This window comes from Acomys minous (assembly GCF_964271855.1).
Source record: "Acomys minous genome assembly, chromosome: 12".
In the NCBI taxonomy this organism is placed as follows: domain Eukaryota; kingdom Metazoa; phylum Chordata; class Mammalia; order Rodentia; family Muridae; genus Acomys; species Acomys minous.
In genome coordinates this window covers 91,643,686-91,661,816 of record NC_140493.1, presented here as the reverse complement: position 1 = coordinate 91,661,816, position 18,131 = coordinate 91,643,686, and the positions used below count along the sequence as shown (strand labels likewise).

General features: G+C 46.6%; 1 protein-coding gene across 1 annotated transcript; it reads left to right on the top strand.

Moving 5' to 3' along the window:
- The first annotated feature begins 5,869 nt into the window (after positions 1-5,869).
- LOC311578794 (keratin, type I cytoskeletal 27) lies at positions 5,870-12,205 on the top strand. The gene is made up of 8 exons (XM_084748845.1): positions 5,870-6,329; positions 7,003-7,085; positions 7,432-7,588; positions 8,000-8,161; positions 8,248-8,373; positions 10,686-10,903; positions 11,102-11,151; positions 11,878-12,205. The coding sequence occupies exons 1-8, from the start codon at positions 5,916-5,918 to the stop codon at positions 12,012-12,014; spliced, it is 1,347 nt and encodes a 448-aa protein (XP_084604971.1). The 5' UTR covers positions 5,870-5,915; the 3' UTR covers positions 12,015-12,205.
- The last annotated feature ends 5,926 nt before the right edge of the window (positions 12,206-18,131 follow it).

The window sequence follows — 18,131 nt, the reverse complement described above, 5'->3', positions numbered from 1 at the left end:
TCGACCGGAACAGTTAAAAAACAAAACAAAACACTACATTTGAGATTGTACTTCATTCCAGCCAGCATGGTTTTCACCAAGAAAACAAGCAACGGCAATGCTGCTGAGGGCGTGGGAGGCAGGAGCCTTCATACTGTGCAGGTGGAATGGAAACGAGCGCATTAGCACAGAATCAGCTTAGAGCATCTTCCAAACCCTGAACACTGAACTAGGGCCTGACCCACCCGAGTCAGCATAGTACAGAGACATGGGCGCAGTCGCGGTTGGTGAGGCACTGCTCTCAATAAGCAAGACAAAGAAGGAATCAACCCCTATGTCCATCAACAGATACCGGGTGTATTACGACTTATAAAAGGGAGAGTTTATTTGGAGCGTGTGGCTCCAGGCGGGAGAAGAGTCCATGGCCATCACGGCAGGAAGCACGGCAGCAGGCAGGCAGGCAGGCACAGTGCTCAAGCAGTAGCTGAGAGCTCTACATCTCTCTACACACAAACAGGAAGCAGAGAGAGATGACTCAAGCTGAGGGACATCTTCTGAAACCTCAAAGCCGGCCCCCAGTGATATACATACCCTGATCTGCCCCAAACAGACACCAACTGGGTACGAGGTACTCAAACGCCCATCCAAACCACCACAGATGACTAAAGAATGTGATAGTGGAGTATTAGTCATCCATAAATAAAAATCACGCATTAGCACAAACATGGATGGAACTTGAATCGTTATGGTAAGCAAAAAATACAAAAACAAAAGGATCACGGATTCAGAAAGACAAATAGTGTATGTTCCCTCATTTGCAGAAAGAGGGGGGCTATGTGATTGAAAGGGGCGTCCTGTTGGAGGGCCCAGCTGTTTGAAGTCGCTGTTCTCCCGGTCCGGATGGCCTTTCTAAGCTGCGTGCTAGATGGAGGAGTCCCTCTCCCCAGCAGGGCCTCCCACTCTCTGCCCGACCTCACCTGGAGAACGTCTTTAGGCACAGATGCCTCTAAGCATTTCTGATATACGGCCTTTGGCACAGTTCCCTGCTAGCTCTTCCCTTCCTGAGTCTATAGGATAATTAGGTACTGTGCCCCCACCCCCCACCCCCACCCTTTGGCTGCCCTGGACTCTTCTTTGTAGACCAGGCTGGCCTTGAACTCACAGAGATCCTCCTGCCTCTGCCTCCCAAGTGCTGGGATTAAAAACCTGTGCCACCTTGCCAGGCTCACAACCAGCTTTTTTAAAAAAGAACAATGCTTTTTTTTAAAAGACACTGCTAGGGAGAATAGAGGTCTGTGAACCACAGGTAATGAGTGGGAACGCATGCCAACCTGACCTACTACAGGCCCAACAGGTGCCAAAGATCTCTGGGTTGGAAAGACCCTCAATGAGCTAGCAGAATGGCTTGAGTGGGGCTAATGACAGCGAGATGCAAACTGAGAAGCCCCAAGCATCCTTTATTTTTATTTTTCATTATTAATATTTTTATTTTTTACATATACATTTATATTATTACACATACATACAATAAACCACCTACAACAAGAAGAACCATGAAACAATCAGGAATTATATAAATGTTACACTCTTAGTGTTGGGTCTACTCTTTTATTTAAATCATTTATTCAAATTACATCTCAATTGTTACCTCCTCACTTGTATCTTCCTGTTTTCCCTTCCCTCCCTCTTTTACTCTATTCTTGTCCCTTAGGCCTGTGACAGAAGGGGACCTCCTCTTCCCCACCCTGCCATCATGTGATCACAATCTATCAGGTCTCATCCAGATAGCCTGCTTACCCTTCCTCTGAGTGCCACCAGGCCTCCCCACCAAGGGGAAGTGGTCACCTGGGGGCACCAGAGTTTATGTCAAGGGTCAGTCTCCACTCTCCACACAACTGTAGAGAACGCGCTGTCCATTGGCTAGATCTTAATAGGGTTAGTTTTATTTTTCATGAATTTTTCAGATTTGCTTGGTTGTGTGTGTATACATATGTATATGTGTGTAAATGCATAAACGTAAAAGAGAGTATGCAGGTGCCATGGCACATGTGTAAGAGTCAGAGGACGACTTTGAGTGTCAGTCCATCAGTCCTATCTTGTTTGAGTCAGGATTTCTTTGTTGCTATGGCTACTGCACACACCAGGATAGTTGACCCAAGAGCTGATGGGATTTTTCTGTCTCACACACCATGCCCTACTATGAATACTGAAATTATAGATTCTCTCCCCTGCCCCCCCTCTTTCAAAGTCCTTGAAAATTTACAAGGTAGATGGTCCTAAAAGAAGCCAAAGGGCAGCAGACTGGACCTGCCAAAGATGGCACATCAAAATTCAGGGTGGGCCAAGGAGGCAGAAACAGATTTCTGTGAATTTGAAGTCAGCCTAGTCCACACTGAGTTCCTGGCCATCTAGGGCTAAACAGTGAGAGCCTATATAGATGGAGCTGGGGGGGAAAAAATCTAGGGCTTACAGTTCTTCAATTTAGAAGTTTGAGGGCTTGGCCTTGGGTTGGGGAGAAATTTTCACACATGCACGTATCTAATGAATTTTGGTCATTTCTGCCATCCTCTTATCATCCCGTTCCCACTCAAACCCTTCGCAAGTCTCCCTCCAACTTCAGTGTCTCGTGTCTGTGTGTGTGTGTGTGTGTGTGTGTGTGTGTGTGTGTGTGTGTGTAAGAGAAAGACAGAGACAGAGACAGAGAGACCCACTGAGTTTAATTTGGGTTACTTGCATGAGCAAGGAAGAAGGGGTATTTACCAAAGACTGACTGCACTACTGAATAAAATGTCATCACTGGTCTCCAGCAGCCACTAACTACCCATAGTCCCTTAGGAGGAACGGGGTCACGTGATCCCCTCCACCATCCATGGTGAAACACTGATAGGCACAGACTTATTCTCCTCTCGAGCGGGTAATCGGAACTGCAGTGACTTTGAGGACAATGTATTTATGTACAGGAGTCATGCACAGAAGACACTGTTCATATCACTTCTCCCTAATGTCTGGCTTACTCAGAACTTCTGCTCCATCTTCCAGGGTATTCCCTCAGTCGTGGAGGGGATGGTAGAGAGGTCCCATTTGGAGGGGATGGTACAGAGGTCCCATTTGGAGGGGATGGTAGAGAGGTCCCATTTGGAGGGGATGGTACAGAGGTCCCATTTGGAGGGGATGGTAGAGAGGTCCCATTTGGAGGGGATGGTAGAGAGGTCCCATTTGGAGGGGATGGTACAGAGGCCCCATTTGAATCTGAGCACTCACAGTCACTTGCTATCAGCACTTTGACCAGTTGTGAATCTCTGCATTAACTGTCACCCATTGTATAAATGAGCCTCACCATGAAGGCTGAGCACAACACTAACGTGTGGGTATAGGTAGAAGCATCTAGAAGGCAGTTTGACAATGTGGCCATTTAGCAAAACAACAGTAATAGGTTCCACCTTAGAGCCTGTGACCTCCCCAGCCACAGGCTCCTGACTGGGTTTACAAAAGCTGTGAAGTGACCTGAAATTTGATAACACTTCCAGTTCCTTTACTTCCTAAACATTAAAGCTGTGTGTGTGTGTGTGTGTGTGTGTGTGTGTGTGTGTGTGTGTGTGTGTGTCCGGTCCCTGTAATTTCATGATTGTTGGTCTTACATGTTCCACAAACTATAGTTAATATTGACTCTTGGTCATATGTCTCTGTTTCTTCATTTGTTTATTTAGTTTGGTTGAAACATAACTCTAGGGATGATGTGGGGCCTGCACTGAAACGGTTTCTCTTGGGTACTACAGAATATCCCTAACTTTGTTTTCTCTCCATGTGCATATATGTTCATACATGTGCAGGTAAACAGGTGTGTTCATGTGCTCCTTATGAACACTATCCACCTTTTTTCCCCTAGACATGGTTTCCTTGTGTAGCTCTGGCTGTCCTAGAACGCAGAGATCCAACTGCCTCTGCCTGTCAAGTGCTGGAATCAAAGGCATGAGCCACCCCTGCCTGGCTCTCCACATTATTTTTGGCACATAGTCTTTTTCTGACCTAGAACTCGCCCATTCAGCTAAGCTGTCTACCTAGCAAGCCCTATGGAATCCTCCTATCACTGTCAGTCATCCAGCACAGCAGTGCACGCCTGCCAGTCATCCAGCACTGCAGTGCACGCCTGTCAGCCATCCAGCACAGCAGTGCATGCCTGTCAGCCATCCAGCACAGCAGTGCATGCCTGTCAGTCATCCAGCACAGCAGTGCACGCCTGTCAGTCATCCAGCACAGCAGTGCACGCCTGCCAGTCATCCAGCACTGCAGTGCACACCTGTCAGTCATCCAGCACTGCAGTGCACGCCTGTCAGTCATCCAGCACAGCAGTGCACGCCTGTCAGTCATCCAGCACAGCAGTGCACGCCTGTCAGCCATCCAGCACAGCAGTGCACGCCTGTCAGTCATCCAGCACAGCAGTGCACGCCTGCCAGCCATCCAGCACAGCAGTGCACGCCTGTCAGTCATCCCAGTGAAATGGGATGAGAAACCAGTGAGGTGACATCTGTATCCGGAAAAACTATTAACAGGGCAAGCATGAAACTGCGAGCATACTGTGGCAAGATGTGGGGTGGACAAGGCATAAACAAAGAGAAAGGGGAGCAGCCTGATGTGGAGGGATTCTCAGAGCCCAGCTTTCTAAAACCCAGTCTACCAAGGTGATCGGCGACCTGTGGAGCCAAGAAGATATAGGAGAATAAACACTAGGAGCAGCGGTTGAACAGGCACTGTGACCCAGACCTATCACCCAGCACTCCAGAGGCTGGGACAGAAGGACCACAAGTCTGAGGCCAGCCTCGGCCACTTAGTGAGACCCAGTCAAAAGGAAGAAGGGAGGGGAGGGAAATGGAAAATGGGAGGGGAGGGGAGGGAATGAAAGAGGGGAGGAGAGAATGGAAAGGGGGAGAGAAGGGAAGGGGGAGGGGAGGGAAGAGGGGAGGGGAGGAGAAGAACGAGGGGTAGGGGGAGAGAAGGGAAGAGGGGAGGGAAGGGAACATGCTGGTATGGGAGGAAAAACAAGGGCTGGATTGGAGGTGTGGTAAACCCAAAATCTCTAAGATAATGGAACCAAAATTCAGAACCGTGTAAGGGGTAAAAAAGCAGAGAACACAAGTGCAGAAATATTCTAAGAAAAAGAAGATGCAGAGGAACACTGGAAGCCTACAGATAGAAAGGGAGCAAGAGGCTATAACCTAGAGCCTTCTCTTACTTACAGCTAGAGACACTGAGGGTCACAGAGGCTAACGGGTGCCCCCTGAGTGGCCTGCCAACCAACACAGCTCAGGCAAAAAACCTGTGCCAGTTAAACGGCAATTCAAGAAGGATACAATCAATGGAAAACTTCAAAGAACCTGTTTTTTTGTTTGTTTGTTTGTTTGCTTGCTTGCTTGCTTGCTTGCTTGTTTCATTTAAAGCTCAGCTTCCTTCCTCTGGAATCCAGGGCCCATGAGCTTGAAGCTATTTTCAGTGTACCTGATAGAAACCGACGCTGATGGCGTTTTGCTTGCCAGAGAGATGCAGACCTTGTTGGGCAAAGGAAAAAGAACTGTATCAATCACACTCTTTTTAATTCTTTAAGGAATGTTAGACTCCCAAAAGCCTAGAAGGCAGGAAGGGTTGCTCACACTAAATTGAAAGGCATCACTATAATAACCTTGATAATACTCCACCCTGCTGCCTCCCAGAGATAACAAACATCAAGGTAACTATCCACCTACGGAAGTGGACACAGCAGAGTAAAGACATTCATTAGGGGAAAATGTCACCCACTTACGGATAATTCTCAATGAGCTGGCAAACACCGTTTTGCTAAGAGAGACAGAGTTCGTCTAGCGACACCCCACCTACGTCTATATAAAGCGGTCCTCGCCCAGTAAGGCAGTCACTATCAGAGCAGCACTCCAAGAGTGAGCACCATGTCCGTCCGATTTTCCTCCGCGTCTAGAAGGCTGGGCTCCGTGAGGCTCTCCAGCCCGGGAGCAGCCTTGGGGGCTGGAAACGCATGCGGAGTGCCAGGCATCGGAAGTGGCTTCTCCTGCGCCTTCGGGGGCAGCTCATTGGCAGGAGGGCTCGGTGTGGGCAGCGCTTCTTGTGGGGCCTTCACTACGAGTGAGCACGGCCTCCTGTCCGGCAATGAGAAGGTCACCATGCAGAACCTCAATGACCGCCTGGCCTCCTACCTGGAGAACGTGCAAGCCCTGGAGGAGGCCAACGCTGACCTGGAGCAGAAGATCAAGGACTGGTACGAAAAATTTGGACCCGGGTCGTGCCGGGGTCTCGATCACGATTACAGTAGATACTTCCCAATCATCGATGACCTCAGGACCCAGGTAAGAAGTACAGTGACCGGGCGCATACAGACACAGCAAAGTAGAAGATCTCATAGCAGTGCATGAAGCTCAGCTTCAAGTGCTTCGTTATCAATATTCCAATTAATTTCCGGGCAGGAGAGATGGCTCGGCAGTTTAGAACACTGGCTGCTGGCTCTTTCCAGAAGAGCTGGGATCCGTTCCCAGCAGCCACAAGATGGCTCAAAACCATCTGTAACTCCAGTTCCGGGGGTACCCGAAGCCTTCTCCCAGCCTCCAGGGGCGCACACATGGTGCACAAACATACATGCAGGCAAGACACCGCCACACACAGAACGCGTGGATTTAAAGTAATAATAATAATGCTTTATATTACAATTAGCACCTCTGAGCATGACCCACCCATCATCCGAAATCAGGTATGCAGGTATGTTTTTAGTAATAGAAAAATATCGAAAACTGCCCAGTGTCTCCAAGTAGATTTTTATAAACTTAAAAGAGAAATTTTTTTTAATGACAAAGTGGGAATTAAAATACAAACTAAAACTGACTGTATCTCAATTCCCCATTTTCAAAACACTCATCACCAGCCCCAGGCACAGAAGTGTTCCTATGATCTCACGGGTAACTTAATTGCAAGGAAATTGGACTATTTGACCATGTCCTCACATTTCCCTAACTCTCCACTCATCAGATCATCTCTGCAACTGCAAGCAACGCCAACATCGTCCTGCAAAATGACAACGCAAGACTGACGGCCGATGACTTCAGAATGAAGTGAGTTGAGCTGAAAAAAAAAAAACAGGCCAGAAGTTATCCTGGCCCTTCTCTCTTTTCCTTGGGCCGTTTGGGGGGGGGAGGTCCTTCTCTGCTCTGTTTGCATCCATTTGTTCATTTTAAACCAAATCTGTACTGAGGGGACCAGAGGCATAACTTAACTTACTTAGAAAACTCGGAGCTAGCACAAGATGAATGGCAAGGCTGGAGAAGCATGTCTATTCCGTCATGGGGAGTCCTGTTGAAGCCTAACGTATTGGGTTGAGTTTTAGGGTGCCCTGAAAAGTGGGGGGGGGGTGACTCAAATCCAGTGGGAGATAATGAACCTTTCAAACCCATCTCTAAGGTACGAAAGTGAACTGGCGCTCCACCAGAGTGTCGACGCTGACATCAACGGCTTGCGAAGGGTCCTGGATGACCTGACCTTGTGCAGAACTGACCTTGAGGTCCAGCTGGAAACACTGACCGAGGAGCTGGCATACCTCAAGAAGAACCATGAAGAGGTAGGCGCTCAACCACCTCCACTGTATCCACAGCCTGCCTCCTTCCCAAAATCAAGACCTAATTTCCAGTGGTAAATAATGTATCTTAATATCAAGACAGTTTTTTCTTTCCCCTTACACCTTTGAAATGGTTCTATTGTCCCACCCCACCCTCCACCCCCCTACCCCACACCCCCCACACCCCGCAAATGAAACAAGCTAGCCCAGGACGGTAGCTCACAGCTATAATCCCAGATTGGCTCAAGCAAGACCATTGCTGAGCGTTCCAGAGCAGCCTGGCCTGTAGAATAAGACTCTCAAAAGAGGAAAAGAAACAGACCTCACAAAAAAGTTTTGAGCCTTATGGATCCTATCCACTTGTCTCTCTTAGAAACAATCAGAACCTAATGTGGTTGAACCGATCTGTTTCAGGAAATGCAGGCTCTGCAGTGCGCAGCCGGAGGCAACGTGAACGTGGAGATGAACGCAGCCCCCGGCGTGGACCTCACGGTCCTGCTGAACAACATGCGAGCCGAGTACGAGGCTCTGGCTGAGCAGAACCGCAGGGACGCCGAGGCCTGGTTCCAGGAGAAGGTAAAGCTAGGCTCGCTGGCACACGCCTTGGCACCAGGTGTGGATGCCGCCGCCCCCAAGCCTGACACCAGCTCCTGACTTTGCAGAGCGCTTCCCTGCAGCAGCAGATTTCAGACGATGCTGGCGCCACCACTTCAGCTAGGAATGAACTTACTGAGATGAAACGGACTCTCCAAACCCTGGAGATAGAACTGCAGTCCCTCTTAGCCATGGTAAGTACGAAGGACAGGTGGGTTTTCTTGAGAAAAATTCAAGAGAAAATGTCGTCTTCTTAGTGTAACATACTTGGGATTTTATCCATCGATTACTAGGTTGGCATCTGCTTCAAAAACATATGCCTAGGTGTTAACAAGCCCTGGAAAACAGTAAATACAACTATTTCAAAGCGCTCAAGAAAGTTAATTTTACTTTGATTCTTCCCTCCCAAGTCAAAAAATCAAAACACCCATCTGGGCAGAGCAAAAAATATCTTTCCTGGCTTCCCCGCCCGGCCTTAGCCTCGGTCAGTTAATTAAGAGCACTTAAGTTCCTTTTAAGTGGCATAAGTAAGAAGTAGAGGTGTGAAGGTTGAGTCGAAAGCGAACCGTGCCTAATGCCAATAATAATCACCCTTTCATCAAGGGTTTGCCCAGTCGCTTCACCCACAGGTTAGTCCACAAAGCTCCCTGAGGCATAGCCAGGCAGTCTTCAACTCCCATCATTATCTCCAAACGAAGAAGCAGACTCAAAGAGGAGAGGCCATTCCCAGAGTTTCGCAATTGGAGACAAAGAACGGGACTTCCTCTCCAACTTGCCTAACCTGAGTCTGTACCTTTCTGCCTATGGCTAAGAAACCTCCAGCGTTTACGTACAAAAGAACGCACTGCTGTATGTGCAGTTATGGAAAATCGGGGCTTATAGGAAAATATTCGGCTACAAAAGGGTCAAGAAGGTATTGTCATCTAGCCAGGCATGGTGGTGCATGCACTCGGGAAGCAGAGGCAGGTGGACCTCTGAGTTCAATGCCAGCCTGGTCTATGTTGCAAGTTCCAGGACAGCCAGGACCATGTAGCGAGATCCTGCCAAGAAAGGGAGGGGGGAGGGAAGGAAGAAGGAGGGAAGGAAGGAAGGAAGGAATGAAGGGAGGAAGGAGGAAGGAAGTTGGAAGGATGAAGGAAGAAAGGAGGAAGGAAGGAAAGAAGGAAGGAAGGAGGAAGGAAGGAAGGAAGGAAAGAGGAACTAAGGAAGGAAGGAAGGAAGGAAGGAAGGAAGGAACTTTATAACAGGTGATCCCTCCTGTTCTATACAGACTCATTTGACGTCACAAGCCAAGCAATTAGACAGATTAAAGGTTAAGAGAGTGGTGCTTTTCTTTGGGTCACTCCATATAGAAACTGTTTATACAACTGAAAAAGCAATGACAGGCAGGAGACAAAGACTTCATATGATTCGCACTGAGGGTGAAAACTGTGGGGAAACGTTACTGAATAAATTGAGAACTGTGCCACAGCCCACACGTGCAGCACATGGTCGGGATCTCTCACCTGCACCTGCTGAAGTTATTTTTGATGAAACAGTGTTTGTTTCTCTTAACTTATTTCTTAACCCGGCTATCACACAAATAATTGAGACATCTTTTACAATACAAGGCTTCACAGCAGAATCTGAGCAGTTTCAGTCTGCTCTTAACCCTCCATGCTATTTTGTCTTACTCCCAGCAAACATCCCAGAGATACTTGGACTTCGTAGCTTTCCTCGGCTTCAGTTCCTTCCTCCTGATCTTCCTTGGACCTCTCCCTCTGGCTCACTTCTCCCGAATGAATCCCCTCCTAACCCGCCTCCCCTGCTGGCAGGAAGTCCAGCCCTAGTCTCTCCCCTGCTCATTGATTGGCTGTAAGCTGCTTTATTGACATAACAGAGGGACAATTGGGGAGCAGACTCTATACACCATTTAGACAGGAAGTCAGAAGTTAAACTACACAATAACCTTATGCCTACATGCACCCTAGAGAGAAACAGTCAGCCTCACTTTTTCTAGCATTTCAGGGTTGACAAGGACCATTCGCCATCTGTGTCACTATCAAGTAGACTAGTATGGTGTCTGCCAGGAATACTGAACAAATGAAAACTTTTAGACGGGTACGATTGTTTGTGTATATGTGTAGTGTGTGTTCCTGTGTATGGTGCAGACGTGGGTGTGAGTGTGTGTACATGTGTGTCAAGTCCGGAGGTCAACTTCGGGTGCTGTACTTCTGGAGCTGTCTGCCAGAGTCTCTCAAGTGGGACCTAGGGCTCACACCATCATCAAGCCTCAGAAATGTTGTCTCCACTTACCCAGCACTGGCATTACAAGCGCACAGCCAGGCCTGCCTCTTTAATGTTGGGGCGTGGTCTCGGGCCCACATGCGTGCAAGGCAAGCAATTTGCCAACACGGCCCCGATACGATTGGTTGCCTTGTGTAAGGGTAACTCCCTCCTAAGAGACTTGGCTCATTCTGAATCACTACAGTGATGTGTTCTGCCGTACTGTCTTCCCAAACCACAGAAACACTCCCTGGAGTGCTCCCTGGCGGAGACCGAGGGCAACTACTGCTCGCAGCTGGCTCAGATCCAGGCTCAGATCAGCGCCCTGGAGGAGCAGCTGCACCAGGTGAGGACCGAGACCGAGGGCCAGAAGCTGGAACATGAGCAGCTGCTGGACATCAAGGCGCACCTGGAGAAGGAGATCGAGACCTACTGCCGCCTCATAGACGGAGACGAGGGGTAGGCACCGCTCCTTAAGATGCCTAAACGCCATTTGAAGCTAAGCCAAGTCCCTCCCTCCCCATGCCCCCCCGCCCCCCCCCCGCCCCACCAGCATTATTTCAGCATTCTGTAAGCTTGTGCTTCAAGGTGGCTTTAGCAGAACACACAGATGAAATTAATGTGATTTTTGTGTTTTGTTTTGTTTTGTTTTTACAGCTCCTGTGTTAAGTCAAAAGGTCAAGAAGGACCTGGAAATCAGACAAAGGGTAAATGAAAACCCTATGAGGCACTCGGTGGCTTCTCCTTCTCTCTTTTCTTCTTTCCTCTTCCTCCTCCTCTTCTCTCCCTGCCCCCCCCCATCCCTCTTTCTCCTGTATGCGCAAGTGTGTAGAGGACACCCTCAAGTTGTGTTCCTCAGCCATGGTCCACCTTTTTGTTTGAGAAAGGGTCTCTTACGAGCCTAAAGCCCGCCACGTGGACGATACTGGCTAGACAGGGATCCTCCTGCCTCCGCCTCTCCAGCCCTAGAACGACAAGTGACTTGTTTTATGTGGGTTCTGGAGAAGGACCTCAGGTCGTCATCAGTATAGAGCAAGCACTCTACACATCGAGCCATCTGCAGCTTCCCTTCTCTTCTCTTTTTTCATTGTATGTGTTTCTTTGTGTTTTTGGTTTTTTGTTTTTTTTTGGTTTTGGAGACATAATTTCTCTGTGAAGCCCTGACTGTTCTGGAACTCTCTGTAGACCAGGGTGGTCTCGAACTCAGAGATCCCCCTGCCTCTGTCTCTCAAGTGCTGGGACTAGAGGCATATGCCACTATACCCAGGACAAATATATATATAGTGTGTATATGTATATACGTATGTATGTATGTATATATGCACATATATAAATATATATGTATGTATATACATATATATATATTCAAATGATGAGTTATTTCCCATCTGTGACTTTGACACAATTTTAAAGGTGTGTTTGTGTCATTTTAGACTCAGCTAAAACTGCCATCGTTAAAACCGTTGTTGAAGAATTAGATCCCCGCGGGAAGGTCCTCTCCTCCCGAGTTCACACGCTGGAAGAGAAATCCACCAAAGTCAGCAAGAATGAGCAGAGGTTGCCTTCCTGAACTGTGCCCCCCTAAAAGCGAGGAGCCCTAACTTAAAATTACCAGGATCTAAATGGTTTTCCTTAAAACAGGGCCGGCTTATGTTCCTGCTTCTCTCCCAGTGAGCGAAGATGACTTCCTTTTAGACTAGTGACATCTCTTTGGCTTTCTCTCTGGTGGTGTTTCAATAAATGTCTTCCTGTCGCAAGCTATCCTCCCCAGTTCCGGTCCGTCTCTGCGCCCTCCCACGGAAACTAGACTCTACCTTTAACTTCCTCTGTTTAATCCACTGTTCCTTACAAGTTAGGAACCAGCTGGATGCGTAGGGGTTGTAGTCTTTGCCACAAGTCTATAAAATGTTGTCTTCCGTCTTTCCACACATGCCGGGCATACATATATGGAGTTCTAGGCAATGAAAATAAAACAACTAATAAAAAGTAAAAAGCCAGTTCCCGGAACTGCAGAGATGAGCCGGATCCAGTTCCCGGGGTTCAGTTTCCAGCGCCCACATGGTGACTCACAACTTCCTGTGACTCCAGTTTCAGGAGATCGGAATGCCCTCTTCTGGAACTCCTCAGGCACTGCACACATGTAGTACACATACATACATACATACAAACATGCATGCTTGCAAAAGCACATATGCAGAAAACTCAAATAAATGAATCATTTAAAAGAAAAACCTGATCTTGAGTATAACAGACTCACAGATGTAAAAATTTAAAAAAAAATTAAAGTCAGAGACATCCTAAACATAAAAGAAAAAAGAAGAAACATTTGGAATATTTTAAGAGAAGAGGGGGGAGGGAGGAAGGGAGGGAGGAAAGGAGAGAGATGGGGGGTGCAAACCAGTGTTTTCCACATGACATGACAGGGCAGTTACCCAGGAACCCACAGCAGCTTCACTAACTAAGCAGTGATAGGGAAGTGAGCGGCCAAGGCTCAGGGAACGTGGTGAAAGAGTGGGCGGAAAGGATGTAAGAGCCGAAGGATGGGACGCAGCGCTGTGAAATGCTGTCTTCCGACATGGATACTGCGTTGTGAACTCCCAGCTGTGAGTTGTGTAGGTAGCCATGGCTACCTACACAGGATCTGGTCAGCTGTATCCCTGCAGAGATGGGGTAGGTGACTCACTGAGGCTCACCCCTTACCAAGGAGCTACTGGCAGGGGATAGTTGCTGGAAAAGAGATAATGAATCTGTATTGAAGATGTGGCCTTTGGTAGGTTTCCGTGCTTTCGTGGATGGCCTTACACCCATGCACACGTGGACAGCAGTCACCAGAGTGTGTTATAACATGAAATTGGGAGGGGACTATATTGAGAATATATTAGTTAATTCTGTTACTGTGATATAATTCCATGACTAAGGCAACTTGCAGAAGAAAGAACTTCTTTTGGCTTAGAGGGTTAGCATCCATATTGGCAGGGCAAAGCTAGCAGGCAGGCATATAGAGGCTGGGGCAGAACGCTAAGAGCTTCCAGCTTGAACCACAAGCACAAAAGCCGAGAGAGTGAACTGAAAGTGATAAGCTTTGGGCTTTCAAATCCCACCCCCCCCAAAAAAAACCATACTTCCTCCAGCAGGGAGGACTCTTCAATGTCCCCAAACCACTGCCATCAACTGCCCAAGACTATGTCATTTTAGACTCCCCTAAAACTGCCATTTTTAGACAGGAAACATTTCTCATTCAAACCGACATGTGGGAGATCAATAGTTGGAAAGGGGAAAAATATGATTATAGTTCATTGTCCACCTGTATGAAACTCTCAAGAATAAGTAGAAATTAAAATTCACTAATTGATTGAAAGTAGGGGCTAGAAGGTAGCTTAGCTTGTAGAGTGCTTGCCAAGCATGCACAAAGCTCTCAGCTCCACCCCCAGCATCACGTAAGCCCTGGGTGTGGTGGCACACACCTGCACCCACACGCTGGGAGGTGGATGTAGGCGGTCCAGAGGCTCAAGGTCATTCTTGGCTACATAGAGAAGCCAGCCTGGACTACATGAGGCCCAGCTTCAAAAATATAAATAAAACAAGATGCCCAGGTGAACCTACAACAGACACACGCTCACTTAACTTTCTGAGTAACCCTTTTACGTCCTATGCTTTTATGTCAAAACCAAGAAAAAAGAATCTTTCCCTATAGCTCCATAGTCAAAACTACTTGGCCACTGTAGGAGACAGTTCAGCAGGTTCTTACAAAGCTGACTGTGCTCTGATCATTTGATCCAGCAATTACTGGGAACCACTGGATTCTCACTCCTCTATCCAAAGGAGATGAAAACATCTCCACACAAAAACCTGCACAGGACGGGCTGGAGAGATGGCCCCAGTGGTTAAGAGCACTTGCTGCTCTTCCAGAGGACTGGAGTCTGGCTCCAAGCACCCATGCCCACTGCCTCACAACCACCTGGAACTCCAGGAGATCTGGTGTCCTCTTTTGGCCTCTGTCACCATCAGCATACACATGTCATATATTCACAAAAACACATGTGTAAATAAAAATAAATCTTTTAAAAAACAGTACAAAGATGTGTACGGTGGCTTTATTCATTGATTGACAAAACCCAGAAGCAAACCAAATGCACTTCAGTGGGTGGATGAAAAAAAATAAATGATGGCAGATTTTTTTTTAAAGTCAATAACCAGAGCTATGAAGCCATGAAAAGACAGAGAGGAAACTTCAATGTGTATTGCTAAGTGGCAGAAGCTAATTTGGTAAGATTACATCATGTCGGAGTCTAAGTATCTGACATTCTGAAAAAACACAAAGCCATGGCAACAGGACATGGGTCAGTAACTACTCAGCCAAGGACTGAGAGGAGAGGATAAATGTGAAGCAAAGCAATTAATTCATAAGACAACTGCAAGTACTCTATGTGCTACCACGAGGGCAGGCATGGGTCAATATACAATCCTCCAGCCAACAGGGCTCACCAAAAGTGAACTCTAAAGTAGTGAGTTTGATGTGTCAGTGATCGTTGAAACAAATGCACTGCTCCTGCACTAATGTGGACCAGAGAGGGCTGTCGACGAGCAGGGAGGTGATGTACGATGGTGTGGATTGTATGACAATCTTCGTACCTTCCTCTGAATTTTGTTGTGAGTTGAAAACTATTCTTAAAAATTCTTTACAGCTTTTTTTTTTTTAATGACAAGATAGCTAGCTCGGATTCCTTCAGGGTTTGGACGTCTGATCAGCAACTCATCCAAACCAAAGAAATAAACTCTTCCTACTGGAACCAAATCGATCACATGGATGGGTGTATTTGGGACTTTTGAAAGTATAGCTTCTCAGGAAGAATCGGTGATAACAGAAAGCCAACGTTGGCTCTATGCTAAAGCATTGTCTGAAAGCCACTTGGTTCCCCGCAACAGGCCTATGAGGTAGGCGTTGTGGACATCGTCGTTTTATGAGTAAGGAAACTGAGTCAGAGAGTGGAGTCATTTTCCCAGAGTCAGACAATTAGTAACCCGAGGGGCTGGAATCCAGGCCGCCTGACTCACAGCCTGCGCCTAGACACAACTTAATACCAAGCCGGTGAGAACCCAGAACTCTATAGCTCCGCCCGCCTTTACCCTCTGATTGTCACCTCTTTCCCAAACCAGAGAAGCCATTTGGGGTGGAGCTAACAGCCACAATCTAATTCTCAGAAGAGACACAGGAACCTAGGAACAAAACAAACTTTACTCAGGTTCAAGAAAAGTTTTTGCTGGGCAGTGGTGGCGCACGCCTCTAATCCCAACACTTGGGAGGCAGAGGCAGGTGGATAGCTGTGAGTTCGAGGACAGCCTGGTCTACAAAGCGAGTCCAGGACAGTCAAGGCTAAACAGAGAAACCCTGTATTGAAAAAGGAAAAGAAAAAAAAAAGTGTTTTTCTGGGCAAGCAAAGTGGCTCTGTAGGTAAAGGTACTTGCCACCAAGTCTAATGACCTAAGTTGGATCCCCAGGGTCTGCATGACACCTGAATATTACCCTGTGATCTCCACATGCATATTGCAGCACACACATGTACACACTAAATACATACATATAAGCATACATATATATATTAAAAGTTTTTTAATAAAAATATTCTTCTAAAATAGCCAACAGGAATAAAAAGTGTTCATCTTTAAAATTTTTTAAATTTTTTATTCATTTTGTATGAGTGTAGGTGTGAATGTATAGACACAGCATACCATGGCACACATGTGAAAGCCAGAGGATAACTTGCTAGGCTTGCTGGTGTAAGTCCTTTCCTTCCACCATCTGGAATTGAACTTATGTCCTTGGACTTGGCATCAAGTGCCTTTACCTCCTGAGCCATCTTACCAGGCCCTAGAACTTGCATTTTAAACAATGAACTACTTGAAACTAAACAATACATTTACACACAGTGGGCTTAAGCATAAGACCTTTAGAGTAAGACAGCAATGAAAAAACTTCATCCTGAAATGAGATGTCGAAATAGCTATATAAGCTCAAGTTCACTTCAGTTTAATTCCTTTAAATGCCAGCAGCATGCATAGAATACCACACTTCAACACCTAGTAGGTTCTCAGGAACCGATGAATGATGTACCACTGCACACTGCTCTCTGACCGTAAATACAAAAAAAATCTGAAAAGACAAAGACACTGATAGAAGTGGCCCGGGAATTTGTTCAGATCATCTTTTACTTCCAGAAAAGCATAAACATAAATAAGTTATATTTATACTTTTTAAAGTTTTAGCTTGGAGAGGGATGAGGAGATGATGGCTCAGCAGTTTTGAGCGCTGGCTGATCTTGCAGAGGACCTGGCTTGGATTCCCAGCACCCACATGGCAGCTCACATCTGTAACTCCAGTGCCAAGGGGACCCAACACCCTCTTCTGACCTCTACCAGGCAGGCAAGTGGCACACAGACATCCGTGCATGCATTCATACACCCAAAAATTTCACACACACAAAAGACAAAAAGTTTTGGTTTACAGGAAATCTGTGATGAAAAGAAGTAAAGAGACGTGTCCTATGCGTAAACACCAACCCTGTTTGCTGGAGTCAAGCATCTTCCATTCTGCTTTGATAGAGAAGTCTGTGATCTGTGTGGCTGTGTTATTTCCAGAGCCAGCTCATCTCAAAATGGTCCTAATAATATATGCTTAACTTAGTCCACCAAAGATAAGTTAATTAGTATTTGTAAGCTCCCTGGAGATAAATAGATTGTGTTAATAACACTATGCAGTCTCATTAGAACTCTTATCTTACAAAAAAAAAAAAAGAATCAACTCTTACAAACTAATACTTTGCCAGCACACTGTTTTGGTTGTTTCACTCATGCATGGGAAACACCGGCAAAAAAAAAAAAAAAAAAAAAAAAAAAGTAAAAAAAATTTGACCCTGTCACCGCAAAATCACTAACAATTCTCTGAAGGTAATTTATAAATCTTATAGTACAATGATATGGTCTGAGTTACAACTTCCTGTTAATTATTTTTAAGTATTTGTGCTTTTTAAGTCATACATTCTGGCCCACTGAATACTTCCTGTCGTGTAGTGCCAAACATCTTCTCAGTATCCAATGGCCACAACACTGAAAAATCTCATCCGGGAAAGAATTCATGTTTTGAAACTAACCCTGCAATCAGTTGACCCGATCAATTTGTACCCATCATAAGTGATAGCGACGTGCCCCTGTCTGGCATGTCCACCTTATTATAATAGCACAAATAATTAACATGTATAAAGTGTCTGTGCCCTTTGGACCGTCTTACAGTCATTCATTATTGGGGGTGCCCACTGAAGTCTGACACTGACCCTGTTGGATGTGGTTACACGCATCTGTTCCTAGGGAAGGGAAGCACGGAGAGACTGAGGGCTTCATAGCAAAGAAGGAAGCATCTGCTTCCCCATGACAACCAGTCTCCTAGGTACCAGATTATCCAAGGTAGTGATGGGAACAGCCCTCCCCTCCATATATTTCATTCCTTACTGGTCACTGTGAAGCTTGTGACTCAAAGATGCTTTATGATGAAGACTATAGGACCGTGACTGAGTGAGGATGGTGTGTGCCTGAGATCTCAGCTTTTGGGAAGGCACAGGCATGAGGAGGATCAGACAAGGGCGTGGTCAGTTTGACCCATATAGTAAGTCCCAGGCCAGCCTGGCCTCTACAG

Bases quoted from the DNA above. Each gene is read 5' to 3' on its own strand.
- LOC311578794 (XM_084748845.1), top strand. From the start codon at position 5,916: ATGTCCGTCCGATTTTCCTCCGCGTCTAGAAGGCTGGGCTCCGTGAGG. The intron at 7,086-7,431 runs GTGAGTTGAGCT...CCCATCTCTAAG, and splicing joins GCCGATGACTTCAGAATGAA to GTACGAAAGTGAACTGGCGC. The intron at 8,162-8,247 runs GTAAAGCTAGGC...CTGACTTTGCAG, and splicing joins AGGCCTGGTTCCAGGAGAAG to AGCGCTTCCCTGCAGCAGCA.